Source organism: Anas platyrhynchos, chromosome 3 (assembly GCF_047663525.1).
Source record: "Anas platyrhynchos isolate ZD024472 breed Pekin duck chromosome 3, IASCAAS_PekinDuck_T2T, whole genome shotgun sequence".
Classification (NCBI taxonomy): Eukaryota; Metazoa; Chordata; class Aves; order Anseriformes; family Anatidae; genus Anas; species Anas platyrhynchos.
The window spans coordinates 121,125,067-121,153,023 of NC_092589.1; the positions used below are offsets into that span (position 1 = coordinate 121,125,067).

The 27,957-nt window shown below is 46.8% G+C and overlaps 1 protein-coding gene across 1 annotated transcript; it reads right to left on the bottom strand.

Annotated features, from left to right (window-relative positions):
• Positions 1-136: 136 nt before the first annotated feature.
• On the bottom strand, positions 137-27,912 carry PPM1G (protein phosphatase, Mg2+/Mn2+ dependent 1G). The gene is made up of 10 exons (XM_027455522.3): positions 27,597-27,912; positions 23,000-23,069; positions 8,420-8,505; positions 7,101-7,233; positions 5,198-5,667; positions 4,620-4,757; positions 3,124-3,358; positions 1,716-1,845; positions 1,313-1,415; positions 137-874 (listed from the first exon to the last, which is right to left on the bottom strand). Exons 1-10 carry the CDS (start codon positions 27,714-27,716, stop codon positions 671-673), a joined length of 1,689 nt encoding a protein of 562 aa, XP_027311323.3. The 5' UTR covers positions 27,717-27,912; the 3' UTR covers positions 137-670.
• Positions 27,913-27,957: the final 45 nt, after the last annotated feature.

Below are 27,957 nucleotides of genomic sequence, written 5' to 3' on the forward strand. Positions count from 1 at the left end.
AGCTTCTTCTTGTGAGCTGCAAACACGACCCCCGCAGTGCCCTGCGACACGAGGGAATAGAAACGTCCTCCTCCTCACCACATCTTCCTTACCCCCTCCCCACATCCAGGAAAGAACCAAGGACCAGAAGTACAACTATGTTTTCTGGGCTTTTAGTTTGAAAAAAGTATTGATTGAAAGTGTACAACAGAATGAGGTGTGGCAGCAGCACCACAGCCAGATTGTTTCACAAATAAAAACAGAAAGGGCCTTAAATAATCGGGTGCAGATTAAAAAACCTCAACAGTGAAAAAGTTCTTCCCTCTGAACAGAAAGTCACAGGCACAGAAATGGCAACAACCACATGGAGACGATGGGGGGAGGGAACATCCTTCTTCTAACCACAGGGCTCTGTGCTAAGCGGCTGCCACCTATGGCGGGCTCCTGCGCCGTGGTTGGTGGCTGCTCCTGTGTGCAGTTCTGCCCTTGGCTCATTCTTTGGAATGGTTACAGATGAACAGTGTGACATGCCCTTGCTAACCAGACCCGCCCCCCACCCCCCAACCGGGACACTGACAAACAAGGCCTCTGCTAAGGCTAAAAAAAGGACAAGACTTTGGAGTCTTGAGTTCAGCATGTTTAAGAAACAAGAGTCTGGTGAGCGCACAACAAAGTCCTTGTGCGAGGCTTGCTATTCCAGCTTGGCCTTCTTCTTGTTATCACTGCCATTCTCCTCTGCTGGTGTTGCTGGTGCTGCCATGTCCTCCAGTTTCCGTTTCCCACTTTCAGCCGGTGGGTGCGTGTTACGGGGTTTAAAACTGATAATGATGCAGGTCATGTTATCGCAGCCAGTGCCATCCCCTGAGGTGTCTGGAGCCAAACACTGATCCAGCAGCTGAGGAGGGACAGGACAGGTTAGCAGAGTGCACAGACACACCTATGCCATTGGATCCATTCTATCAACTGACAACAGCTTAGTTAGGGGCTGCCAGGCCAGAATGGCAAGGGCTGGGCTCAAACGATGTTTACATCATTTACAGAGAGGCAGCCTCAGCAACTCTGTTTTCTCAAAGCAGACAAACTCCTTCAGCTTGACAATAACCCAGAGGTCAGAGACACTAGCCAGGGTGACAAAGGAACCAAATTCTAACTCAGAGGTGGTTCTCTGATCCTGTACCACCCAGTATTGCGGCCCAAGTGCTGCCAGATACCCCAAGCACTGAACAAACCAGTCTGATGGAGCAGGAATGAAGTCAGGCACCAAGCTGGGATGCAGAAACACTGCGTGCTGAAAGGGATGGTGAAGCATCTGAAGGGGTGTTATGGACCTTACCTCTTCCACAATGGAGGAGAGCGGCCTCAGGACTCCATTCTCATCCTTTTGGGTGATCTTGGACTGGATGAAATCCACCACTTCCTGGCTGCTCATCACATTCCTGTAGAACGGAAAAGTCAGAAGTGCTAGAAAAGGGAGCAGTCATACCACACTGTCCTGAGAGAGCTTCACTGTAGCAAGGAGCTGATGGTAACAAGACTGCATATTGAGGAACAGGAGGTTTCAAAGCTCAGCACACTGCGATGTTCCTCCATCTGAGAACAGCTCCTCAGAGAAAGAACTAACTCTTTGAGAAAATAAAGGCTGAAGCCATGCCCCTTGGAACTTCCTGAGACCCAGCTCAAGAGAACAAGCAGGGTAGTGATGGCCTAAGAGGCACAACCGCTCCCTCATTACATACCAGATTCCATCACAGGCAATGACCATGAAGTCATGGTCATCGTTTATTGTCAGCACTTTGATGTCGGGCAAGGCAGAGATCATCTGTTCTTCTGGAGGCAGATTCCTGTTCCGCTTGTAGAAGTGATCACCTGTAGTGAAGAGGAGGATCACTTTGTGCTGTTACTGGGCTTAGGCAATGCTGCCTACTCCAAACAGTGAGAAACAGTTCTCTGCTGAAAAGCAGCCCTAATAGAATTCGCACCAGAGCTCGCACAGTGCGGACCTGGCTGTGATTGAGACCTGATTGAGAGAAATCTGCTGCACATCCAAGCCATCAGTTTAGGTGAGCCCACCACACTGTTCCCATACAAAGGCAAACAGGATCCTTCCTCGGTTCAGCATCTCCTCACCCCAAACCAGTTGACACTTGCCCACTTACTGGGGCAAGATCAGACCAACAGCACATGATGTCTAACAAAACCAGCTGAAAACTGGCAGCAGCACTCAGATGAGCTAACCCATGACCTAGAGCAGGATTTGCAGCTCACCTGAATGCTTGGCTCTGCTACAATAATGATAGATGCTCATTTTTAAGAAGCTTGGGCTGTCCAGGGCCAGATATGTCAGGGTACAAACAGTGCTTAGGTGCTGCCTGAAGCATTGTAGCAAGGGGAATAGAACTTGTGCAATTAAAAGACAAGTCTGACTCCAGAACAAGTGGGCTCAAACTGGTATAAAGTTAGGTACTTGGTAAGCAACACACCAAGGTACTTCAACAGGCTCCTAACAATATAAGTAGAGAGAGGAAAACACTCTCTCTACTTGAAAGTCAAGTTGTTTTTCTGGGGACAGTTTATGTGGCATGGCTTCTGACAATCCAGTTGTGAGCACAACAGCCTTGGAGGCCTCACACACCACATCCTGTACTGAAGCCTGGCAGGTGTTGGGTGTCTCTCTCTACTGATATCTGCCATTTTCATGGCTATTTTCTCTAATTAGACTGAAATGTCACCATGTGAAATACTGAATACGTTCTAGACATCAACCAATTGAAAACTGTTCCTTAAACTTTTTCAGGGAGTGTAAATGATAGGACAAAGAGTAATGGCTTTAAACTAAAACAAGATAGATTAGTGCAGATATAAGGAAGACATTCTTTACTCTGGGGGTGGTGAGGCACTGGAACAGGTTGCCCTGAGAAGTCTTCAAGGCCTGGTTGGATGGGACTTTGAGCAACCTGATCTAGTGGGAGGTGTCCCTGCCCATGGCAGGGGGGTTGGATTTAGATGATCTTTAAGGTCCCTTCCAACCCAACCCATTCTATGACTCTATGACACTCAGTGGCTGGCAAGTGCTGGAAGCACATATGTCCTGAGCACAGCACCCTGAGGCCAGGCACGCCAACATTCACACTTGGACTTGCTCACCAATTGCCCTGGAGAGGTTGAGACCACCATTCACTCTCCCATCCATGGTGACCTTGCCGCCAGCGTTCTTTATCCTGGCCAATTCTATCTCATCCTCTGGTTTGTGGTCATAGGACATGTCGACAGCTTTGCCACCTTCTGACACCACGCAGCGAGAATCTCCCGCATTAGCCACAATCAGCTGCTTGCCCCGGATAAGGGCCACGACAGCAGTTGTCCCACTGTCAGAGCCAGGCTGCAAGAAAAACATTTTTGCTTAGACTCCTTCCTATTGCTCTATCAGAGGTCATAAAGGAATTAGTACTACCCACCACATGCCCAGCAGTGTCCCAAACCCTGAGGTGTTGCATTTCAACCCTTCTTTCCATAAGCACACACAGAACAATGGAGAAAAGCCTGAGGGAAGCATGAAACATAGCAGTAGCATGTTCACTGAGAGGCAGGGTCAAGCCATACCTTTGTTCGAGCCTCACAAAGCATCAAAGGGCTCAGGATACACCAGTGTTCAACACACCTTGCTATATCCTCAGCTCTAATGCAGCAGTTCCAGCCCCAGCCCAACTGTCCTTGTTTCAACTAGGATAGAGTTAATTTTCCTCCTAGTAGCTGGTAGGACGCTGTGTTTTGAATTTAGGATGAAAATAATGTTGATAACATGCTGATGTTTTAATTGCTGCAGAGCAGTGCTTACACTAAGCCAAGGACTTTTCGGTTTCTCATGTTGTCCTGGAGCTGGGAGGGGACAGACCCAGGACAGCAGACCCCAGCTGGCCAAAGGGGTATTCCATACCACCTGATGTCATGCTGAACAATTAATATGGGGTGGCTGGCCAGGGAGGGTACTGCTGCTCACAGACAGGCTGGGCATTGGTCAGCGGGTGGTGAGCAATTGCGGTGTGCATCACTTGTTTTGTGCACATTATTATTAATAGTACTATTATCGTTATTATTTCCATTTATTTTCTGTCCCGATAAACTGTATTTAGCTCAATCCACAAGCATTCACTTTTTTTTTTTTTTCCTATTTTCTGCCTTGTTGCACTGGGGGGGGTGGAGGTGGGGAGGAGGGTGAGCAAACAGCTGTGTGGTGCTTAGCTGCCGGCTAGGTTAAATCACAACACCAGCTCAAGTAGACACCTCACTGCAAGCCAGGACATCTCTTCAAATAGAGAAGGCTGGCACCTTAGAAGCTGTAGCAGTCCTGCTGTCATACACTCCCTTCCATGCTAAACCATCCCCAGCAGTTTCTAAGCACAGCAAACCCTGCAGTGGAGTCAGCCTCTTCTAATCTCAACCTGCTGCCCAGATCCATGCCATATCCCTCAGTCTCTCACAAAGTCAGTCTGTCAGCAGCTGTGTTCGGCCTCAGGAAAACAGAAAGGATGTTTATCCCCAGCTGAATGGAAATAACCCCCTAATACACACTCCCTCCTCCCCCCTCCCCACGTGCCCTTGGCTCCACACTATGCTGCAGAACACAGGAACAAGGTGTGCACCTCCTCTTTCCCCTCCATGCCTGGTAACAACATTTCCTCCTCTTCATCCTCATCCTCCTCTGCTTCTTCAGTGTCATCTTCATCATCTTCATTCTCTGCCTCTTCACTACTGTAACCATCCTCATCTTCACTGCATTCCTACAAGAAACAAGAGACACCACCAGGAGTCACACAGGACACTCTTAGTGCCCTCCCCAGCCAGCTGGTCCCTCCAGTGTAATGACATGAGACTGGTTTGCCCCAGAGGACTGAAATGACCTGGTAAGTTTTCCCCAGTCCTGATGTCTATGAACAGAGCAGCTAGTTTCCAACTACCACAGTGAATGGAGGGATGGTGCATGCAGAAAGACCAATGGGTATCCACTGTGGCTGCTGCACAGATGAGTGTATGTTTCCCTCAGAGTTTAAAAGTTTAAACAACCCCCAATATTCCCATGAGATGGTCTCAAAGTATCAATCTGAAAAACCTACTCCTAGGACACACCTAGGATGAGCCAGAGACTTGTAGCTTAAGTCCCACAGCAAGCAATGCATTCTGCCCAGCCAGAAGGCCACTCTGTCCCAGTGCTGTTTCCTACCTCACTGTCTTCCTCCTCTTCCTCAACCTCATCTGACTCATCCTCACTGTCCTCAAAAAATTTGGATTTGGTTGTGCGCTGGGGCTTTCCCGTAGAGGAGCAGGAGGGCCCGGCCTCCCCAGTAGAAGAGGTGACGGCCTCGTCACCTTTGCCTACTTCAGGCTTCTGCGGAGCAGGGCTGTTGCCTCCAGTGTTGGCTTTGTCTGAGGTGGAGGAAATACCCGTGATTTCTTCATCTGGCTTTCCATTCTTCCTCTCCTTGTGGTCGATAAGCTCCCCTGGGTCAGCCTCTCCATTCATATTTGACTCCCCATCATGCTGCTTGCCTGTCCCCTCTGTAGCGTTCTCCCCAGCTGGAGCTAAGGACTTTTGTTTGAGGTTCTTGGTGCAGTTTTGTCCATAACGTGTGAGAAGCTCTTCAATGGTCATTGTGGCTTCTTCATGCAGAAGAGCAGCTTCCTCATTATCCACTAAAAATGGAAAGGGGGAGTGGGGTGAGGACAAAGAGGATCAGAAAGCAAGACACATCACCATAGCAGCTGCTGTGCAACACACACTGGGTTCAGTGGTGAGTTGCCCTGACTGGAGGTTGCTATTTGCAGACATGTTTCAGCAATGCTCAACCTGCTGTTCAGTACCAGGCATGGACAAACATAGCCAGGCCTGCACTGTCCCACAGCTCCCAGGCGCTGCAGATGAACAATATGCAAATGGCAGAGGAAGGTCTTCCATCCACTGCCAAGGCAAGCAGCCTACAAGTTACCCCAGTGCCTCAGGCCACCGATGCTATCTTGCTGACTTGTAGGCAGCACAGAAGCATTTAAATTAGATGTGAAGTTGGACGGTAAAGAGTCATATTTCACCAGGCAGGCTCAAGTGAAGCTGTTGGGGAAGCAGACAGACCACTTTCATGTGCAGATTTGTTCATTAACACTGCAACATGAACAAGAAATTTTCATTAAAGCATTTGCTCCATAGGCCTCATGCAATTGCCTGGGATCCTTTTGCAATCTAGACACTTGCAATCAGATAATAAAATAGCTTTAGGTATGCAGTACACTAGACAGAAAATCGGATGACTCCCTAAACTATGAGCCAAGGACCAGAAACTCCACTGGTATCAGGTAACTTCCATCATTTAGTTGTTGACATCCCCCTGGTTATCCTCTTCTTTGCTGATTAATGTCAAAAGGAAAATAAACATAAATATCCCAGACAGTCCTTAAAGTATAGGACAAAAAGGGAAAAAAACACAACCAAACAAAAAAAAAACCCCTTCGCCCCTGTCAGATGGGAAACAAGAACCAACAAACTCAGCATTTTCAGATCAACACACTGTTCACAGTGATTTACAGCTTTATATCTCCTTCAAGGTTAGTCACAAGCTACTCAGCCAAGAGCAGCACAGGATCCTACCCTGGGATTCACTTTCTATCTGGCTTCATGATCTGGCAACTACTTGCTCATGGGAAAAGCATATTTGCTTCTTTGCGAGAAAGAAGTACTGAAAAGAAACAATAATCTAATTCAATCCTGTCTCTAGTTTGTCTGCTACCAGCCTGACAGAGCTTAGCATCAGACACATACCATTTAATTTTTATAACTTAGCCCACTTCTCAGCTCAAGGATTTCTGACACATCCTAGCAGCTTGCACCCCATAGAGGACATCCTATGGAAAGCTCTGACAGGCTGTGTTGCTATCCATACGATTAAGCTACTAAATGAATCAAAATACCCCTAACAACCGTTCAAAGCAAGAGACAGTACTGACAGGTGGCAGCTCTAGCTGAAATTGAACTGGCTAATTTGGAGAATCGAACCTTCTGTTAATAAAGACCTGGTCCAATTTCTCTCAGTCCCTGGCCTAGAGCTGCAGTCTTACTTCAGTGGCATCTGACTTACCATCATCTTCATCAGCAACTTTCTCCTTCTCATCTTCATCATCTTGGGGTCGCCCAGCCATCTGGGAGAGCTCTTTAATCACCTCCTCAGTGGTGAGCTTGGCATCTATGGCTAAGAAAGCATCTTCCAGGGCCTAGATACGAACACAGACATAAGAGTGTGCATAATTTCATCTTCTGCCTACTGGAGTTCAGAAAGCTTTTGGAAAATCCTCTCAGAAACATGGTTTTAGTTTTGGGTGGTCCTGCATGGAATCAGTAGTTAGACTTGATGATTCTTGTTGGATCCTTTCAACTTGGAATATTCTATGATTCTACACCTGCTGTGATCAAGACTCTTCTAAAACTCACCATACAGAATTGGAGGCCAAATTTGTCAAGGCTGGTGGCACCTCTGGAGTCCATCTGGTGTCATGTCTCCCCCCCCCCCCCCAAGTCAATCAGGGCCAATTCAGAGCCAGTGCCCAGGGACCACAGCTCTTGCTGTTCAGCCAATTTTCAGTCCACCTTAATGTCTGCACATGCAGCCCACAAATCAACAGCTTGTCTATAAGGATCATATGGGAGACAGTGTTAAAGGCCTTCTCGAAGTCTACAGGAGTCTTGAGGACAGGATAGCTTTCAATGCCACTGTAAGGAATGGTTCAGCAAGCAGGATCCCCTGCTTAGCAGACAGGCTTACTGCAGTCAGTGAACATGTCCAGCGTGGAATCAGCAAAGCATGATGCTTAGGTGTCTTGGCCATAGAGTAAAAGCCACAAATTGATTTGAGTTTGCTTTGTAGGCTATCCTCAGACTAGATTTAGAAGGAAGTTCTAGAGCAACTGCCTTCCCCTCACCCACACTGCTGACAATCCAGCACCAACTCTGGGGATACCTGATGTAAGACCAGGTGTTACTGCTATGAGGGAGAATAACAATATAGAGAGAGATCATTTGGCAGAAGCAAGACACAAACACCCTAATTTGTTCTAACCTTCCACCTCTGCCAAGAACTACCCCTGTCCCCAAACAACCACCACCATCCAGAAAACTACACTCAAAAAAACAATTCACAACCTTGACTGGAATGAATCTGCAAATTAGAAAAAAAAAAAAAAAAAGAGAAAGATGGAAAACAGAAGGTTTATCTTTGAAAATACAATCCACGGCTGGTATAAACTAGAAACAAGGAAGGGAAAGATAAATGAAGGTACCCTTGGAAGGTGGGACAGACAGATCTTGGAAGAACGGGGAAGTATTTAAGTACTAGGTACCTAACAAGGGCTCTTTTCTGCACTGGTGCTTACAATTGGTTCCAGGGCAGTGCTGTATTCTTACCTTTTGCAGTTTGCCTTCCTTATAGGCCTTCTGGTCTTTGATTATCTCAGGGAGATACTTGGCACAGTACAGGGCAACTTCTTCTCCTGAAAGAGAGCACAAATCATTTAAAGAGGGTGGTCCTCCCAGAAGCAACATGTATTCTTAAGCAACTGAATTCCTGAGGCAAATCTTGGGACACAAACCAGGACTAATCCAGACATGGAGAAATCATGCAGCAGCAGACTGCTGTGGATCTCACGCATGCTTCCCAGAAGGCTGCACCTCCAGAACAGCAGGATTTGCTGATGACCCCTGGGAAACCTCAATGAGTTCTCACCCATCAGGTTTAGCCAATGCTATAAACTTCCTGAAAGGCCAATTTTGGCCATTAGGCCAACTGTTTAGACCCATTCTGCTTAGAAAGCTCAATTTTCGCAAGAAAATGCAAGTATAAACAAGCTCTTAGAGAATTACTGACACATGACGAGCCACACAAAAAGTGAGCATTATGTATTCTAGTGTATGTTCTAGACCAACAAAAAAACGATGTCACAGCCTTGAGATGAGCCTTTCAGAAAGATGGGGGTCCTGATCAGCAGAACAGTCACCTTAGTGCAGGAAGGCATGCACATGCATGACTTGAGTAAAAGGTGGCCAGACCACCAAGTTGCTGAGAGCACAGAGGATAACTCAGATCAAAAGTCAACAACATAAATCAAGCATTCACTCCTAGAGCAGCTGAAAAAATTTTGGAAGCTGAAAACACTCCAGCAGCTTAGTAATTAATACTGTCATAAAATATCCCAGGTTGGAAGGGGCCCACAAGGATCATTGAGCCCAACTCCTGGGTTCTCCAAAGGACCACCAAAAAAATCAGACCACGTGTCTGAGAGTATTGTCCAAAAGCTTCATGAACTCCAGCAGGTTTGGTGCCATGACCACTTTCCTGGGGAGCCTTTTCCAGTAACCGACTGCTCTTGGTGAAGAACCTTTTACTGATATGCAGCCTGAACCACCCCTGTTGCAGCTTCAAGCCATTTACTACCAAGTATGCAACAGAGCACAGTAGACATTTTTTGTGATCATGAAGGTGCTAATAAGGAAGAACATTAAATGGCATGAGGGATCCTGAATTTCCGTGGTTTGGATCAGCAGTGAGGACCAGAAAGAATACTGCAAGTTGTGAATGAACAACCTAGTAATTTAGGCTTGAATATACGTGTAAGATGCAAAGAACCTGAACTTTTGAAGACCAAATTTCCGGCTATTTAAGACCTAGCAGACAGGATCCCCTGGAACACTGACCTTAGGGAAAAAGGAGCTGAGCACAGCTGGCAATTCTTTTAATGATGCTTTTCTTAGAGCACAAGAACTCTCCGTCCCCCTGCTCGCTTTCTTACATGGCGAAGGCAGAAAACTGGGATGGCTGTGCAAGGACCTGCTGGTCAAACTGAGATGTGAGAAGGAAATGCACAGGCAGTGGAAGCAGGGACATGTGGCCAGGGATGAGTACAGGGAAGCTGTCCAGATGTGCAGGGATGGAATCAGGAAAGTCAAGGCATGGATGGAACTGAGCATGGCAAGGGACACACAAAAACAAACAAAACAAAACAAACAAACAAACCAAACAAACAAAACCACATAAATAAGGGATTCTCTAGGTACATTGGCCAGCAAAGAAAGGCCAAGGAGAACGTACCCCCTGCTGATAAATGGCAGAGGAGAGAACTGGTAACGAGGGACATGGAGAAGGCTGAGGTACTCAACTTCTTTGCCTCACCCTTCACCACCTGTCAGGCCTCACACGTCTCTGTTTCCCTGAACCTGAAGATGAGGGCTGGGGGAGCCGAGTCCCTCCCACTGTAAGCCAAGAGCAGGTTGGAGACCACCTGATGAAGCTGAACGAGTACAAGTCTATGGGGCCTGATGCCATGGGTCCCAGGGTCCCCAGGGAACTGGCTGATGGAGGTGCTGAGCCTCTCTCTAGCCCATTTGAAAAGTCCTGGCAGTCAGGTGAAGTTCCTGGTGACTGGAAAAAAGGAAACATCACTCCCACTTTTAAAAAGGGTTGAAAGGAAGACCTGGGGAACTAGAGACCGGTGAGCCTCACCTCTGTTTGCTGAATGAGGGGGGTGTCCTGGTAACGGGATGCTGAGAAGGCGGAGATACTGAATGCCTTCTTTGCTATGGTCTTTGCTTCAAAGATTCCCCCCCGGGACCCCTGGACGGAGGAGAAAGAGTCTGGGAAGTGTAGACCTCCCCTCTCATTGATGAAGGGGTGGTTTGGGAGCGTCTCAGCAGGCTCAATGCACACAAGTCCATGGGTTCTGATGGGATGCATGCACATGCACTGAGGGAGCTGGCAGAGGCGATCGCCAAACCACTCTCTATCATCTCTGAAAGGTCCTGGAGAACAGGAGAGGTGCCTGAGGACTGGAGGATAGCCAGTGACACTCCGGTCTTTTTAAAAAGGTTGAAAGGAAGATGTAGTGAACTACAGGTGAGCCTCACCTCTTTGCCTGGGAAGATCATGGAACAGATCCTCCTGGAAGCAATGTTAACGCACATGCAAGACAAGGAAGTGATCCGAGGCAGCCACCACAGCCTCACCAAGGGCAAATTGTGCCTGACCGATCTTGGAGACTTCTGTGATGGAGCAACTGCATCAACTGACAAGGGCAGACCAATGGATGCCATCTACCTGGACTTCTGTAAGGCCTTTGACACGGTGCCACACAACATCCTGATCTCTAAATAGAAGAGATGGATTTGAAGGGTGGTCCATTCAGTGGATAAGGAATTGGCTTGAAGGCTGCACCCAGAGAGTGGTGGCCAACGGCTCCATGTCCAGGTGGAAACTGGTGACAAGCAGTGTTCCTCAGGGTTCTGTCTTGGGATTGGTACTAATATCTTTATTAGTGACATAGACAATGCAATTGAATGCACCCTCAGCAAGTTTAATACAACAGTTTAATAGTGCAGTTGATAGAACAGAAGGGTTGCCATGGAAAGAGACCTGGACAGGAGAAAAAAAGTGGGCCCTGTGAACCAAATGAGGTTCAACAAGTTCTTAGGTGCAAGATGCTGCAGCTGGGTTTGGTGAAATCCCAGACATGAGCACAGACTTGCAGAAAACCTCCTTAATAGCAGCCCTGCAGAAAAGGACTTGGGGATTCTGGTGGATGAAAAACCTGGCATGGGCCAGCAGCACACCTGCAGCCCAGAAGGCCGACTGCATCCTGGGCTGCACCACCAGAGGAGCAGCCAGAGGGCAAGGAAGGTGACTGTCCCATCTCTGCTCTGCCCTTACGAGGCCCTACCTGCAGCGCTGAATCCGGGTCTAGGGCCCTCAGCACAAGGAGGAGGTGGGTCTGGAGGAGGGATGTGAAGTTCATCAGAGGGCTGGAGCACTTCTCCCACGAAGACAGAGAGCTGGGACTGTTCAGCCTGAGGAAGTATACTGCAGGCCTTCCTATAGCTATAGGTAAAGGTCACACATGCTCTTTCCCTCCTGCCTACAGAAGGAAGGTTTTTATGACATAACTTTAAGAGCCAGCAAACTCTTTGCTTTTTCCTTCCCTGTCCTCTCCTTCTTCCAGACAAATACCATCTGTTCAGACAGCTGGCCATGAAGAGCAAAGCTCTGTGAAGCAAAAGGCAGTCATGGAATTGAGGGAGTGAGAAGTAGCTAGCCATCAGCTCAGCAAAGGATAGAGACAAGAAATGAAGGGAGATAGAAAGGGAACATAGATGGAAGTAAAGAGATGGTGAGTTTGAGGAAAAATAAAAAGGAACAGCAGACAGACTTCTCAAACGTGCCCACAGAGAAGGGATTAAGTGGCCATTGACAACGAACAGAAGGCTTGTAAAACTGTTACTGGTTAAATAGCGCTGCAGAAAGTTCAATGCTATTGATCTACACAACAAAGAAACAGAGCTCTATTCCGACCATACTCTCCAAAATGCCATGAAAGAGTTTTTTTTCTTTTTGATTAAAAAAGCCTGGATGATCACAGATAAATAAATGATGTAAGAGAAATGCAAGTGACCCTAGCACTTTTAATAAGACCTTTTTAATAAGAACTTAAAAGGAAAATACAAGGTGACCTGACAACAGATCTGGCAGAGAAATAAAGATCGTCAGTCCACTGCCAACCAATGTCCACTGACACAGACTTATTGAAAGCAGATGTCATCAATCCAACTCAACATCTGCTCATAAAGATACTACGATTTTGGTTGATAGAACTAAGCATGACTTAGGTAAGGTACGTAACTTGTGTATAGGTATATAAGACAGCCCTTCGCTTAAAAAGTTAAACTTTCAATGCACTACATGCTCAATAGGTAAACTGAAAACTACTGGCCATGAGACAAACTGAACAAAGAATCACACTGTAACATGTTCACATGCAATCATGAGTGACTGTTACAGATGATACTACAGCATTTTTATTTAAGAAACAAAATGAAACCGTTTCTGTGAGAGAGTGATGGAGGCAGTAATGAGTAATTGCAGTGACAGTCTTCCATATCATGTGATAAGCTGCAGGGAGTGAGCAGAGGCTTCCCAGAGAGGTAATATGGCCATTGAGGAAAACATTTGCATAGTGTTGGACAATGGCAGACAGCCACCCAGCTGATCTGAATGCTCTATGAGATGGTCCAGAAACAACAGGTCAGGGACATGCTCCATGCATCCTTATATTAAGGCTGCTTTTATTTAGAGTGTAAACTAGCTCATCTAGCAGATCGTAGAACTGTAGGCCCAAATTTGGAGTACAGTAATGAGCATACTATCCCAGAGTTCAGCACTGGGTCCAGTCCTGCTTAACATCTTCATTAACGATCTGGACCACAGGGCAGAGTGCACCTTCAGTAAATTTGTAGATGACACAAAAGTGAGGGGAATGGATGGATCACCAGAGAGCTGTGCTGCCATCCAGAGGGACCCTGGCAGGCTGGAAAGTTAGGCTGACAAAAACACCGTGAAGTTCAACATGGAGAAGTGCAAAGTCCTGTACCTGGGAAGGATCAACCTCAGGCACCAGAACATGCTGGGGGCCACCCAGATGGAAAGCAACTCTGCAGAAAAGGACTTCGGTAGGAGTCCTGGTGGATACCTAAATTGACCATGAGACAACGTGTTCTCACAGCTAAGAAGGCTAACATCATTCTTGGTTGCATTATGCAAAATATCGCCTGTAGGTCAAGAGAGGGGATCCTTCCCCTCTACTCAGCATTGGTGAGGCTGCACTTTGAGTACTGTGTCCGGTCCTGAGCCCCCTTAGCACAGAGAGACATGGGCCCAGCAGGGAGAGCCCAGGCCCAGGCCATGGTGTGCTGCCAGGCCCAGAGCCCCCGTGCTGTGAGGAGAGGCTGCGAGAGCTGGGGCTGCTGGGCCTGGAGCAGAGGAGGCTCCGGGGGAGCTCCCCCATGGCCGTCAGTACCCGCAGGGAGGTGCGGAGAGGCCGGAGCCGGGCTCTGCTCAGCGCTGCCCAGGGCCAGGCCCAGAGGCCCCGGACCCAGCCTGACTGTGGGGACTGAACCAGATGACCTCCAGAGCTCCCTTCCAGCTTCAACCATTCTGTAAAGCACTTGCAGAGAACACCAACAGCTTCTTGATCATACTATACGGAGTGAGCTGAAAAGCCTGGCCTGAAGACAGCTGTGAGAACGCAGGGCTCGTGCCATGGGCAAGTGAGTTCCAGGACTTGGCTGGCACCTTGGCCTAGACCTAGAAATCATACATATGCAATCCTGTGAAGAGGTTTGACCAGTAAGCATGGTGATGCATTGTGCGTACCTCAGCAGACTGAGAAGAAAACCCATGAAAACTACTTGAATAACTTGTCAAAAATTAGAAGCTCCAGCCAAGTGGGCTACTGACACGATTGCCAGTCATCACGAGGGGCAGCTACAATTTCCTCCATAGAATCTTAGAACCATTTAGGTTGGAAAAGACCTCTAGTATCAAGTCCTCCTAGCACTGCCAAGTCCACCACTAAACCTAAGCACCCCATCTACACACCTTTTGAATACCTCCAGGGATGGTGACTCAACTATTTCCCTGGGCAGTCTGCTCCAACACCTCACAAACCTTTCAATGAATTTCATTTTTTTTCCCCCCTTAATATCCAACCTAAACATCCCCTGCTGCAACTTCAGGCCATTTCCTCTTGTCCTATCACTTGCTGCTTGGGAGGAGAGACCCCCATCCTGCTACAAACTCCTTTAAGGTAGTTGTAGAGAGCAATAAGGCCTCCCCTGAGCCTCCTCTCTACGCTAAATAACCCCAGTTCCTTCAACCACTCCTTGTAAGATTTGTTTCACTTCCAACTTGATCTGCATGATGGCCAACTACAAGAAGCATCACACTCATAGGCTCTCATCCTCCAGGGGGATTTCAACCTGGATGTTTGCTGGGAAAGCCACGTGGCAAGCAGTAAGCAATCCAGGAGACTTCTGGAGTCCACTGAGGACAACTTCCTTGTCCAGGTGTAAGACAAACTAACCAGAGGAGAACTGTTATTGGACTTGTTAATCAGCAATGTGGAAGAACTCATTAAAGTTAAGATTAGAGGAAGCCCAGGTTGCAGCAACCATGCCCTGGTTGAGTTTGTGATATCAAGGGATACGTGCCTGGCTAAGAGCAAAGTCAGGACTCTGAACTTCAGAAGAGCCAGCTTCCAGCCATTCGAAGAATTAGTGAATGAGATCCTATGGGACAAGGTCCTTAGGGACACAGGATCTGATCAGAGCTGGCAACTCTTTAAGGAAATTTTCCTTGTAATGCAAGAGCTCTCTATTCCCATACATAATAAATCAAGCAGGAAAGGTAGGAAACCATCATGGGTGAACAAGGACCTAGGCAAAAGTCAAAGTCAAAAAGTCAAACCGAGGCAAAAGAAGGAAATGCACAGTGGGAACAGTGTCCTGGGAAGAGTACAGGAATGCTGTCTGGATGTGCAGGGATGGGATCAGGAAAGCCAAGGCACTGACAGAGCTAAACTTGGCAATGGATGCAAAGAATAACAAGGGGTTCTACAAGTACATTGACCACAGAAGAAAGTTTAAGGAGGGCATATTGCCTCTGACAAATGAACACAGAACTGGTAACAACAGATGAGAAGGCAAAGGTACTTAACTTCTTTGCCTCGGTCTTCGCTAGTGGTCAAGCTTCCCACATATCTTGAGTCCCCAGACCTCTAGGTGGGGGCTGAGAGAACAGAGTCCCCCCTGTTGTAAGCAAAGAGCAGGTTCAGGACCTCCTAATATAACATGTCTACGTGCCCTGATGACATGCATCCCAGGGTCCTGAGGGAACTGGCTGATGTAGTCACCATGCCACTCTGAAAGTCTTCGGAGGTTTTCCTGATGGCATTATGCAAATGCTAAACAGGAACGGTGTGGGTAAAAGCCTGCATTACTTGTACCAGACAACTGTTCTGACAGAAGAGCATTGCCAAAGCCACCTGCTTAGATGAGAAGTGGAGAAGAGAGTGACTGAAAAGCAGCTCCGTCTCTGCCCAGTAGGGTCTGCAGATGAGGCTACTGCACCCTGCAGTCTGTGCTACTGGAAGCAGCTGATAGATCTAATAATACCAGCACAGACACCTGATCACTCATCAGATGGAAAAGATGACTGAGCACTGTAATCTTCATGTCAAAGGTAGGGGCAAGGGATGTTCTTCACAGCAACAGGTAGCTTGATCTGAGAAAGACATCAACAGCTTTACAGTCTTGGATTTAGTACTTTCATACTGTCTCTGTAAGCAAGTAAGGCATGGACTGGTGGACATAGGAAAATGGTCTTCACAAGCATGGCAGCACTATAAAAATGAGAGAAATATCTTGCTCTGTCACCACAGAAGCAGGAATCCAGTCCCAATACAAAAAAGCTTTGACATATAAGCAAGCCATTTATTTGAAATAGGGACACAGACTAAGCAGTGGTCTGAAAGTCTCTAATATGTCTGCCCACCAAAAAACAAGTTACCGTTGGGAGAACTTGTAGATGCCACTGAAAATGATAAGCTTTTGGTGCTTCCCCTCTAGCTCCAGCACAGGATGTCACAACATTTTCCTGCAAACTAATAAGGCTTTGCACAGGAACCTTTGCAAGTATGTCTTCTCTCTTCATTGATTGCAGTTTGCCTACAAACCAGGCCACCTGCTGTGAGCAGAGCTGGTCATGGTGGTACCCATTTCCCTTATACAAATGACACAAAAGCGCTCACACTGTTTTAAGCAAAATTTCTAGAAAAACAAGATTATCCTTTGGAGTCCTCTGGCTACAGAAGATGATTCACCACAATGAGTCCTCAAATCTAGTAGCTCTGTGTCCCTCTGGTGCACAGGAGGCAGCTACCAGCCAAGCACACAGACCAGAGATCTACTTGCTTGCACAGCAGTCCCAGTGGGGTCTGATGGGTTTTTTAAGTTGCATCAGTAACTACCTCAACACAGTGATGCCAGCATTGCCAGAGAAACAGAACTGGCTCAAGGAATTCATCTTCTACATGCAGACGGATGTACTAAAATATTCTGTCTCAGCAAGAAACCCACCAGGTTTCTCACTGAAAAAGGCTTTGTGAGAGTACAAGGGAGAAGCCTGATTCCAACTGGCACACTGAGTGGGCACTAAGTACCAGGGCCAGCAGGGGCAAAAGGGGAACCTTTCTACAGTTTTGCTGAGATGCAGTCAGTATGATTACCCTGCTGGACAATAACAGCTCCTTTCAGTTCATTGGTTGTGTTGGTGTGTTGGGTTGCCATGTTAGGCAAGACCACAGCGCTATCAGCCCAGAGGAGGGAATGGAACCTATTGCTTGCAACTTGCTGAAAAAGTTCTACATACTCCAAGGTGCATTTCAAACTGCATAGGAGTCCTGGCACTAATGGTTTTCAGACAGCAGGGAAAAGAAAATCTCACCAAATATAATTTTCAAGAAACAGAACAGAGGAGAAGCAGAGGTACAAAAGCACAGCTTGATGTTCGCTCATGTGGAGTGCATTCACCTGGCATGGACTTCAAAAGCCTTCAGGGGCTGAATCCTTAGAGAATATTATTCATGTATAAACCACCAATGATTTCAGGATCACATCTTTCATGTCTCCAGTATTAAACCCACTGTAAAAATCTCAAAGCCTCCATGAATCACGTTATTAATGTTTTCTAGCAGAGAAGCATCCAGCTAAGTAATGCCAAAGCATCAGCTGTGTTTCCTGCTTAATGTGATACAGATGCAGCAGGCAAGTCTTCAGGAGTATCAAGTAAACTACAGAATCTGTAGAACTGAAATCAATCAAAAAACTAAATATTTAGAGGGCTCTCCAGAGAGCATACTTTTACGTTTGTAAAGAATTAGAATCACACACACAATCACAGAATTTCTAGGTTGGAAGAGACCTCAAGATCATCGAGTCCAACCTCTGACCTAACACTAACAGTCCCCACTAAACCATATCCCTAAGCTCTACATCTAAACGTCTTTTAAAGACTTCCAGGGATGGTGACTCCACCACCTCCCTGGGCAGCCCGTTCCAGTGCCTAACAACCCTTTCGGTAAAGAAATTCTTCCTAACATCTAACCTAAAACTCCCCTGGCGCAACTTAAGCCCATTCCCCCTCGTCCTGTCACCAGGCACGTGGGAGAACAGGCCAACCCCCACCTCACTACAGCCTCCTTTAAGGTATCTGTAGAGAGCAAAACTTGACTCAATGTAATGTAAAACTGGCACAGGTAGAGTGCTTTTGATTGCCGGAGAGCATATGGAGTTTTCAGGCTGTCTGAAAGATCAAGCAGAAAGGTGAACACATACATTAGAGAGTTCAGGTCTCAGAGTATATTTCTGCACAGATAAATGCCACTGCCAAAAACTACTTCTGATGCAGTTTTAAAAGCAGGAGTCTCATTCAGATGAAGTATGGAACAAATCCATTTATCTTGGCATTTCAGGAAAAGGTGGTTCCAGAGTACCTAAGACCCAGCTGGAATCTTTCTGCAGTATAATTTCTCCACCCCTGGAAACACAGGCTTGCATAGGACACGTAAAGACAAAAACAGGCAGCAACCTTGAGGCCAACACCTAGAAACCTAGGCAAGACAAAGGCCTCCAGAGATAAAGGTTCCTAGATGAAATCTTTCTCAGTGCATGTACATGAATAAACCCATCTTATCTCACCCTCACAAGGCTGAAAGTAGATCTCCGTCTAAGATCTGATCTGTATTTAGACACATACAATCAATTTGAATATAAAATAAAGCTTAGAGTCAAATAACACGTAAACTAGCTACCAACAAATACCACGGAATCCCTATGAATTGGAATACCCTGCCAAAACAGGTGTCCTGGTTTCAGTTAGGACAGAGTTAATTTTCCTGCTAGTAGCTGGTAGGGTGCTATGTTTTGGATTAGGATGAGAAGAGTGCTGATAACATGCTGTTTTAATTGTTGCAGAGCAGCGCTTACACCAAGCCAAGGACTTTTCAGCTTCTTGCTCTGTCCTGCCAGCAGGCAGGCTGGGGGTGCAGCAGGAGCTGGAAGGGGACAGACCCAGGACAGGTGACCCAAACTGGCCAAAGGGGTATTCCATCCCATCTGGGGTCATGCTAAACAATATATAGGGGTGGCTAGCCGGGGCGGGGGGACAGCTGCTCGGGGTTAGGCTGGGCATTGGTCAGCGGGTGGTGAGCAATTGCATTGTGCATCACTTGTTTGTACACATTATTAGTAGTAGTACTATTATCATCATTATTATTTTCCTGTCTTAATAAACTGTCTTTATCTCAACTCCCAGGCCTCACTTTCCTGTTTCTCTCTCCCATCCCAGAGAGGGAGGGGGGAGGGTGAGCACATGGCTGAGGTGTTTAGCTGCCAGCTGGGTTAAACCACAACAGGAAAAGAAAAATGTAAGACCAGAGTATTAACTCCCATCCTGAGACAATGACAGTGCATAGAGAATGCTTCTGTCTTAAATCAGAAGGCAAGACGACAAAAAAAAAACCAACACAACAAAACAAAAGAACAAACTGGTAAGGAGGCTGTGGAGTCTCCTTCTCTGGAGATATTCAAGACCCATCTGGATGCCTACTTGTGCAACTTGCTCTAGGAAACCTGCTTTGGCAGTAGGGTTGGACCCAATGACCTCACAAGGTCCCTTCCAATCCCTACAATTCCGTGATTCCGTAAGAGAGTTCCATCACATTGCATACTAACTTGAAGACATTTACAACGGGGCTTGCTGTATTCTATTTAAACACCCTGTTGGGGCAATAAATAAGGAAATCTCACTACAATAGTGTTGAGCTCCAAAGTAGGGAGCTACATGTAAATTAAAATGCTTATTAAAAGGAAATTAAACAGCTAAAAGGATAAAGCATGTGTAGGTAGAAAGAGAGACTGATCTGCTTAATTTTACTTAATTGTATTTTTACTGATCCTGGGGACATTAGCAGGTACTCCACACAGTTCTCTGCATACTCTAAGTTCAAGAAGCAAATAATTTCAAAACATTCAATCTAAATACATCAGAGTGAGACTGTACCTTTTGAAGAACTATTAGTTTTGTCAGCTACCTACTCAGGCCAATCTTTCTAATAAGGATTACTACTACAAATAAGTCTTAAATTCTTACTTACAAATTGGCATAATTAGATAACTTGTTTCTAAAGGAAATTGGATATGAAAGTAAGAAGTCAAGAACTGCGGTAGGTAACCTTTTGCTTAATTTTACTCCACTATCAGAGAAATGAAAGGCATACATATGATACCAAAAAATCAATTAAAGAGCTTCGGCGAGTGGAAAAAACTGGGTTTGCAAGACTACAGACCAGCACATCTGGTATCCAAGCCCTGCAAACAGCAGAAATTGTAACAAACAGAATTAGCAGATACATACATACATTTGGTTGAATGCACAGAAATAAACAACCGGAAGAGGATGTTACAAACTGGTCCATTTTTTTCAAAAATACAAAGAGCAGGAAGAAATAAGTCATTTAGTTAGCTTACTCCATACAGACTTTCAAAATGTTTTCCAGTAAGTCAAATGTTTTATATACTAAGTTGTGATGGGAAAACAGGTAATATTTGATAGAAGCAAACAGTTTTCAGAATGGAAGATGACTACTGGTAGAGTTCCATGAGGATTTATGTTCTTTTACATCTCTATGAATTACCTGGAAGAGAGGGTCAAGTGAGAAGTGATGGATCGATCATTCAGGATGACCAAAACTAAAGTAATCTGCAAAATTTTACAGGAGGCTCTTGTGCTTTTACATGACATTGGAAGATGAAATTCCCCACTTGACAAAGCCATTAATAATAATTCATGGATCAAGCAGATCCTTCTGGAAATTATGTTAAGGCACACAGAGAACTGAGAACAGACTGGTGACAGCTGACAGGGCTTCACTAAGGGCAAATTATTACTGAAAAATTTGCTGGCCTTCTATGATGGAGTCACAGCATTGGTAGATAAGGGAAAAGCAACTGGTACATTTACCTAGACTTGTGCAAAGCATGACGCTATCCCACACAACATCCTTGTCTCTAAATTGGCGAGACATGGACTTAATGGATGGAACACTTGGTGGGTAAGGAACTGGCTGGATGGTTGCACTCAAAGAGTTGTGGTCAACAGCTCAAGGTCCAGGTGGAGATCAGTAAGAAGCGGAGTTCCTCAGGGGTCAGTACTGGGGCAGGCACTAATTAACATCTTTGTTGGTGACATGGACAGAGGGATCGACTGCACCCTCATCAAGTTTTTTGGTGACACCAAGCTGTGCAGGCGACATTCTGGAGGGAAGGGATGTCATCCAGAGGCACCTGGACAGGCTTGAGAGGTGGGCCTATGAAAACTTCATGAGGTTCAACAAGGCCAAATATGAGGCCCTGTGCCTGGGTTAGAGCAATCCCAACCATGAATACAGGCAGGGCGATGAGTGGATTGAGGGCAGCTCTGAGACAGACTTGGTTTTGGTGGATGAAAATCTTGACAAAAGCTGGTGATGTGCACCTGGAGCCCAGAAAGCCAACCGTACCCTGGTCCGCATCAAAAGAACCATGGACAGCAGGTCCAGGGAGGTGATTCTCCCCCTCTTCTCTGCTCATGAGACCCTACCTGGAACAGTGCATTCAGCTGCAGGACTTCCAACACTATAAAGACCTATTGCAGCAATTACAGAGAAAGGCCACAAAGACAATCAGTGGGCTAGAGCACCTCTCCTATGCAGACAGGCTGAGGGGGCAGGAGTTGTTCAGCCTGAAGACGACAAGACTCCAGAGAGAATCACAGAATTGAAGGGGTTGGAAGGGACCTCGAAAGATCATCGGGTCCAACCCCCCTGCCAAAGCAGGTTCCTTAGAGTGGGTTGCCCAGGTAGGTGTCCAGATGGGCCTTGAGTATCTCCAGAGAAGGAGACTCCACAACCTCCCTGGGCAGCCTGTCCCAGAGCTCCATCACCCTCACCGTGAAGAAGTTCCTTCGCATGTTGGTGTGGAACTGCCTGGGCTTCATTTTGTGGCCCCTTGTCCTGTCCCCGCAAACCACTGAAAAGAGGTTGGCCAAATCCCTCTGCCTCCCACCCCTCAGGTATTTATACACATTGATGAGATCCCCTCTCGGTCTTCTCTTCTCCAGGCTGACCAGCCCCAGGTCTCAGCCTTTCCTCACAGAGAAGATGCTCCAGGCCCCGTCTCATCTTTGTGGCCCTCTGCTGGACTCTTTCCAGGAGATCCCTGTCTTTTTTGTACCGGGGAGCCCAGAACTGGACACAGGACTCCAGGTGAGGCCTGACCAGGGCAGAATAGAGGGGGAGGATCACCTCCCTTGACCTGCTGGCCACACTCCTTTTTATGCACGTCAGGATCCCATTGGCCTTCTTGGCCACCAGGGCACAGTGCTGGCTCATGGTCAACCTGTTGTCCACCAGGACCCCCAGGTCCTTCTCTGCAGAGCTCCAGTATTCTTTTCAAACAAAAAATAATTGACTTGTATATAAAACATCCTATGGAAATAACCACCAAACATATAAACCTGTTTTAAAATGCCATTAGACAAACTCACAAAGAGTTAATCAAAAAGACTCAGGAGTGCCTTCAACATTGTATGGCTACAATCCCTAGCTCGGGGAACCCCTAAGTGGGGAATAGAAACTGGGTATACCAGGGAATGGATCTGCCTACTGTTTTTTTCTCTTTCCTTGAGCAACCAGTACTGACAGCCATCAGAGCATACTGACTATTGTCAGACCTCTGGTCCACTCTGAAATAGTCTTTCTTAAGGCCACTCTTCTGTGATTATCCTAATTTACCTATCAAGAAAATAAATAGGCATTCTAGAGTTTTAGAAGATGGAATGCAAATCTCATTGCAATTTCGTACCAACCCATGACCTTCTGTCTAGAAATCCTAAGAAACTTTCAGACCGTTAGTCAATGATATCTATCTACCAAAGAAAATGCTTTCCAAGAAGGAGCTGGATTTCTAATGATAAATAGACGCTTGCTCCAGCTGCCCTGACAGCCACTTTTACTGAACAGCCTAGAAGAGGCATGGCAAAGAACTCTGGGGAGAACAGGGAACAGTTACCTCCGTGTCCATCGTAGACTGAGAACATGGCTGTTTCACTGTCCAGCTCAGGTATGCAGTTGTGTGCATCCTGAAAGAGAGAGCAAAAGTCAGGAATGACAAGGATTGCAACAGACCGTCATACAGAAGTGGGAGAAAGGAGCATGAAGGCTATGAGCACTGGAGGGAGAACAAGAACAGTAAGAAAGCCTCCTCTCATATTCTCAAAGACTTACCTGGGGAGCACTTATCTTCAAAGGAGCACAGATTTTTAATATCACGTTGCTCTCTGTGCTAGAGCAGTAGCCCAGCCTTTTCACCATGAGATCGTACCATAAACTGCTTTAGTTCCTTGATACAACTCTAGATATTTCCAGGCTCAAGCCAGAATCAAATCCCTCTGCTTATGGTACCTGGAAGGCCTGTGTTAACGTAGTAGCTCACAGTCCTTAAAGAACGTATGCTCCATTATATAAACTGGTATCTAGACCAAGGGCTGTCTAATAGCATAACTAACACTAGTACCTACAGTTTGACAACTTCCCCCATGCAGGCAAACGTTGACTCTGTGTCACCTACAGCATCTAACATTCCCACAGACATTGTCTTCTCCTGCTTTTGCCAAACAAGTTCCTTGCAAACTAAAAAGGCACTCTGATACATTGGTGAAGCCAGAATGTCACATACAGAACCTCCTGACCTCATGTCTTCAACACAACCATCAGCTTTGCCTTTGCTTGTCCTGGTGAATACAGCCACGACTGATAACAGTTGTCTATCCCAGCAGGGCAACAAAAGGCAGCCTTGCTGTGCATAGGATTACTGCATCCAGCGAGAACAAACAACTGGACTAGAAAACCTCCTCTTGGGGACAAAGGATCCTTTCTATTGCTCTTGTCACGTGGGATGCTCCAGAAAGGTACTGCTGACCTCAGGCAGTTACCTGAGGAGTGAGATGAAGAGCCAGAACTCTGTCAAGCATCTTTCAAGCAGTGCAGCAGACGACACACACCTGATCAACCAACAGCACTCAAACCAGAGTACCAAACCAGGTATCACGCCCTAAAGTAAGGCAGGCATCTCTGTTCTGCCAGCTGTCCAGAAACCATGAGACTGTCTGTGGGAAAACTTAAGGAAAGGTGTGTCCCAGGAGTTCTGGAGGCATAAATACCGAACTCCAACTAGCCTTTCTCTGTACATGCTCCCAAACTACAAAGATGCACAACAGTGCACAAGGTATATGCACAGACTGGCCTCTCTCCCCACAAACTCTCACCAGGAACAGTGGACTTCGAAGGAGGTGCTGCCCCAGATTTTACAGCTAGGCACCTGGCCTCTTTCATCCTGAGTAAGCACAACAAAATTGGTAATTCCAGTGCAAAGCCTAGAACTGATGAACGGACTGAACCTCTCTCAAACTTGCCCTCCTAACTGATTTCCTAATGCTTTCTGATTTTCTAAGGTTCAAGCCCTAATCTATCAACTTACAGCCTGACTGCACACCAAGTGCTTTTGTTCAAGAACAATCATGCAATTGTTTAAACAATGCCATCTAGTCTCCTTGCTGTGGTTCATCACCTTAAAGTTCAGTGTGCTGCAGGCTGCCCCAAAACAAAACACTGTACTTTGAGTCAGTTGGCTCTAAGGCTTGGGTGTGTCCACACCATCAGCCATAACCAAGTAGTTCTACACATGCACACACAGCCACACGATTGCTGCACAGTCAAGCAGCTGATGAGCTTATCTACTTTATCATAGACTTCTTAGATAAATGTGTTCTATTTAGTCTTTGGCCTCTAGGATCCCACAGTCTTGAAAGAGAACTCCATTCCATTGCAGTTTCTACTAAGTGGCAATAAAAATGGAAAAAGAGTTTATGCAGCACTTGGTGCAATGAAACAGGCAAGTTATAATCTTAGTTCAAAACAACAACAACAAAAAGACTCTGAATTATAATGTAGGAAATTTAACCAGAGTTCACTGGACACAGTGAATGAAAATAATAGAACCCCAGCATTTTTATGCTCACTTTTCACAGCATTTACAGAAGCTAGAGAGATAGCAAAACCACAGCAAATTAACTGGGATAAGTCCCTAGTGACTAAACAGTAGCTTAATTAAAGCGAGAAGCACAAGTGCTGCTGGGGAGGAAACCCAATACTGGCAAAGATGGTCTTCCTGCTCCGTCTGTATGACACTCACTGAGACACGTCCCGATCCTGAACCAGGGCACTACTGGCAAGGAGGCAGACAAGGCCAGCACACATCAGCAGAAGACAGTTCAGTTCCCATACTGCACACAGTTCTGTCTCTACACTACGTTGAGCACTGCCATGAGCTGCTAACGGCTCTGAACGCCTGACTGCACGCAAGTTTCTGGCATTTTCAACACTAAGACCAGTTCAGAGAGCATCCAATTGACCACAAAGACCATTGTGTGCCACCAGCACAAGAAGCAGCTGTCAGCTGAGTCTCCACCTCCCTTTCAAGGCCTGTTAAGCTATCTGCAGCTGACTGTCCTCCAAGTAACCATGATCTCATACTCTTCAGAATGAGCAAGAGAGCTCACAAAGCCTAGGTGCAAGCAACCCCTTCAATATCAGCCTTCTGCTATCCAACCTCAAGAGTTAGAACACCGAAGAGCTTAGAGGAACACAGTCCATCTGCCTAAAAAGTGCAAAAAGTATCCTTTGTGTTTCTCACCAGCCAAAACCATTTCCTTATTCACAAAGCAAACTCTGGGCTAAGAATGGATTCTTAGTACAAATTTCATCAGAGCCCTGTATACCTGTCTCACTTAGAGGCTCCTAAAATGTAAGTTAAAGGCAATAGACAACATTTACATTGTTTTTCACTATGTCTGGTTCCTCCTACCACTTCTGCATGCTCTATCTAGCTTCACTAACAAAAATTATACCTAAAATCTTAAATGTTAATCAACAAAATACACATTTGCTCAGAGCTTTGTAAAAAAATAAAAGTAAAATTAAACATGAAAAAAGTAATAGAAAACACAAACCAAGACAAGAGACAAAAAAACTCACAGTACTGGAATACAAGAAAACACAAAAGAACTGTCCAATTCTGCTCAGCTGTATGTAAACACAATGAGTTTTTCATCCCACCACAGACTTAGAAGCAGTCTGCAGCAGATTCAGCTTGTAACACAAGCACTCCTATCATCTCCTCATCCCTTGTTTAAACGCAGCTAAACCATGTCTACACCAATGTCCTCAGCATTGCTTTTGTCAGCATGGAGATATGCCAAAGATGTTGGTTAGTGCAAAAAAACACAGCTGCAACCTCTGGGCCTCATCCAATTTCCATAAAGGTCAGTGACAGCAAGAACAGGCCTCAAATAAGTGAGATTATGAGCCCACTTCCCTCCTGTGGAAGGACTACTGCAGCCTACCACCAGTGCTGTAATTAGCTGCAGCTCTGAGTTCCCCTCATCCAAACCTCTGTGCACCAAGCATGCCAGAACGCTGCCTGCATTCAGCTTCTTACCCATGAACTAATCGCCTTGCGGAGATTACACTGCACACATCTCAGTGTTCCAATAATGTCTCTGTGCCACCATGTCACCCATGCAGAGGTCACCAGAGTGGAGCAACTGCAACACTATTAGTCACATTTAACGGAGCACAAATATCCTCTGAGTTTGTCTTAAAAGCATGAACAACAATCTTCCTGCCTCTTCTACCCTAGAAACTATAGCTCAGTTTCTTAAAGCTCTGCTGCACACAAAAAGAAGAAAAAATCTGGTCATTATTTTGCACAAGTAAGACTGTTGTAACGTTTCACAAGCAGTGAATTATCTGAAAGCAAGACTCATTAAAACGTATTCAACAAGAAGGTTGCTTTACTGTATTTAGAGGAGATATACCCTTAGGGCTGCAGGAACCAGTATTGGTCCTTGTCTTATTTCCCTTGTTTGCTAGCTACCTGGAAGGGAAAATAAACCAGCACGTTAACGGTATTCAGAGGGTGTCAAGTTCAAAGAACTCGTCACTGCAGGCGAGGCAGAGAAGTAATCCCGACAGATCTGCATTACTCTTGTACAAGCAGCTTTACTAAGTAATTCCAATAGACTCCATCGTTGGGAGGGCTATGGACAAGCACCTGGCTCCTACAGCCAGATGTGTGTCTTGTGATAATTCATTTGTCCCATAACAAGTACCAGTGATAGGCTGGCAAAGCCAGGAGCAGCTACTGCTAAGTTACAGCAGCAACGAGAACTCCTTCAATCGCTTTGCCTATAAAATAATAATAAAAAACACAACAGAGAGAATGAAACTTTGTTTCTGCTTGGGAAGAAAAGCAGACATCTTTGCCTGAGGATGCTCGCTTTCATTTCCTGACTCATCCCAAGCATCCCGCCATCCTTTCCCTCCACTTTTCAGCCCCAGCTCTTTACTCCCTGCCGGGGTTTGGCCGGCTCCGCGTCCCACCTCCCAGCGCGGGGAGGCCCCCGCAGCACCTCGCCGACGCTCCCACAAAGCGGGGCGGTTTCCGCAGCGATCCCCGCGCGAGGCAGCACAAGCGAGCCGCGGGGACTCGGGCAGGCGGCGGCCACGGCCCCGCCGCAGCAGCCCCGGCCCCGGGCCCCCGCGCTCACCTCCATGGAGACGCGCCAGCCTTGCATGGCGCTGAACCCGAAGTGCAGCGGGCGCGGCCCGAGCCCGGCCCCGTCCCCGGAGCTCTTCACCGTGTTGGGCTGCGACAGGTAGGCGCCCATGGCGCCGCGGCGGCCTCCGCCAGCGGACCCGGCCCCCGGCGCGGCGGCCGAGCGCGGAGGGGCTGCGGCGAGGGGCGCGGAGGCGGCCGGGGCGGTGCGGGCCGGGCCGGGCGGCGGCGGGGGCGGCCCAGCGCGGGCGGCGAGGCAGCGCGGGCGGCAGAACCTCCCCCAACGGGCCGCCGGGCGGAAGTAGCGCGGCCGGAAGCGCGGGCGATAGAGTCGCCGCGGGGGGGGAGCGGCG

What these genes read in the sequence shown, in the direction of transcription:
- PPM1G (XM_027455522.3), bottom strand. Translation starts at nt 27,716, where the DNA reads ATGGGCGCCTACCTGTCGCAGCCCAACACGGTGAAGAGCTCCGGGGAC. An exon ending in GCTGGCGCGTCTCCATGGAG is followed by an intron (nt 23,070 to 27,596) that starts GTGAGCGCGGGG and finishes TCTCTCTTTCAG; the next exon opens with GATGCACACAACTGCATACC. An exon ending in TCTCCTCCATTGTGGAAGAG is followed by an intron (nt 875 to 1,312) that starts GTAAGGTCCATA and finishes GTCCCTCCTCAG; the next exon opens with CTGCTGGATCAGTGTTTGGC.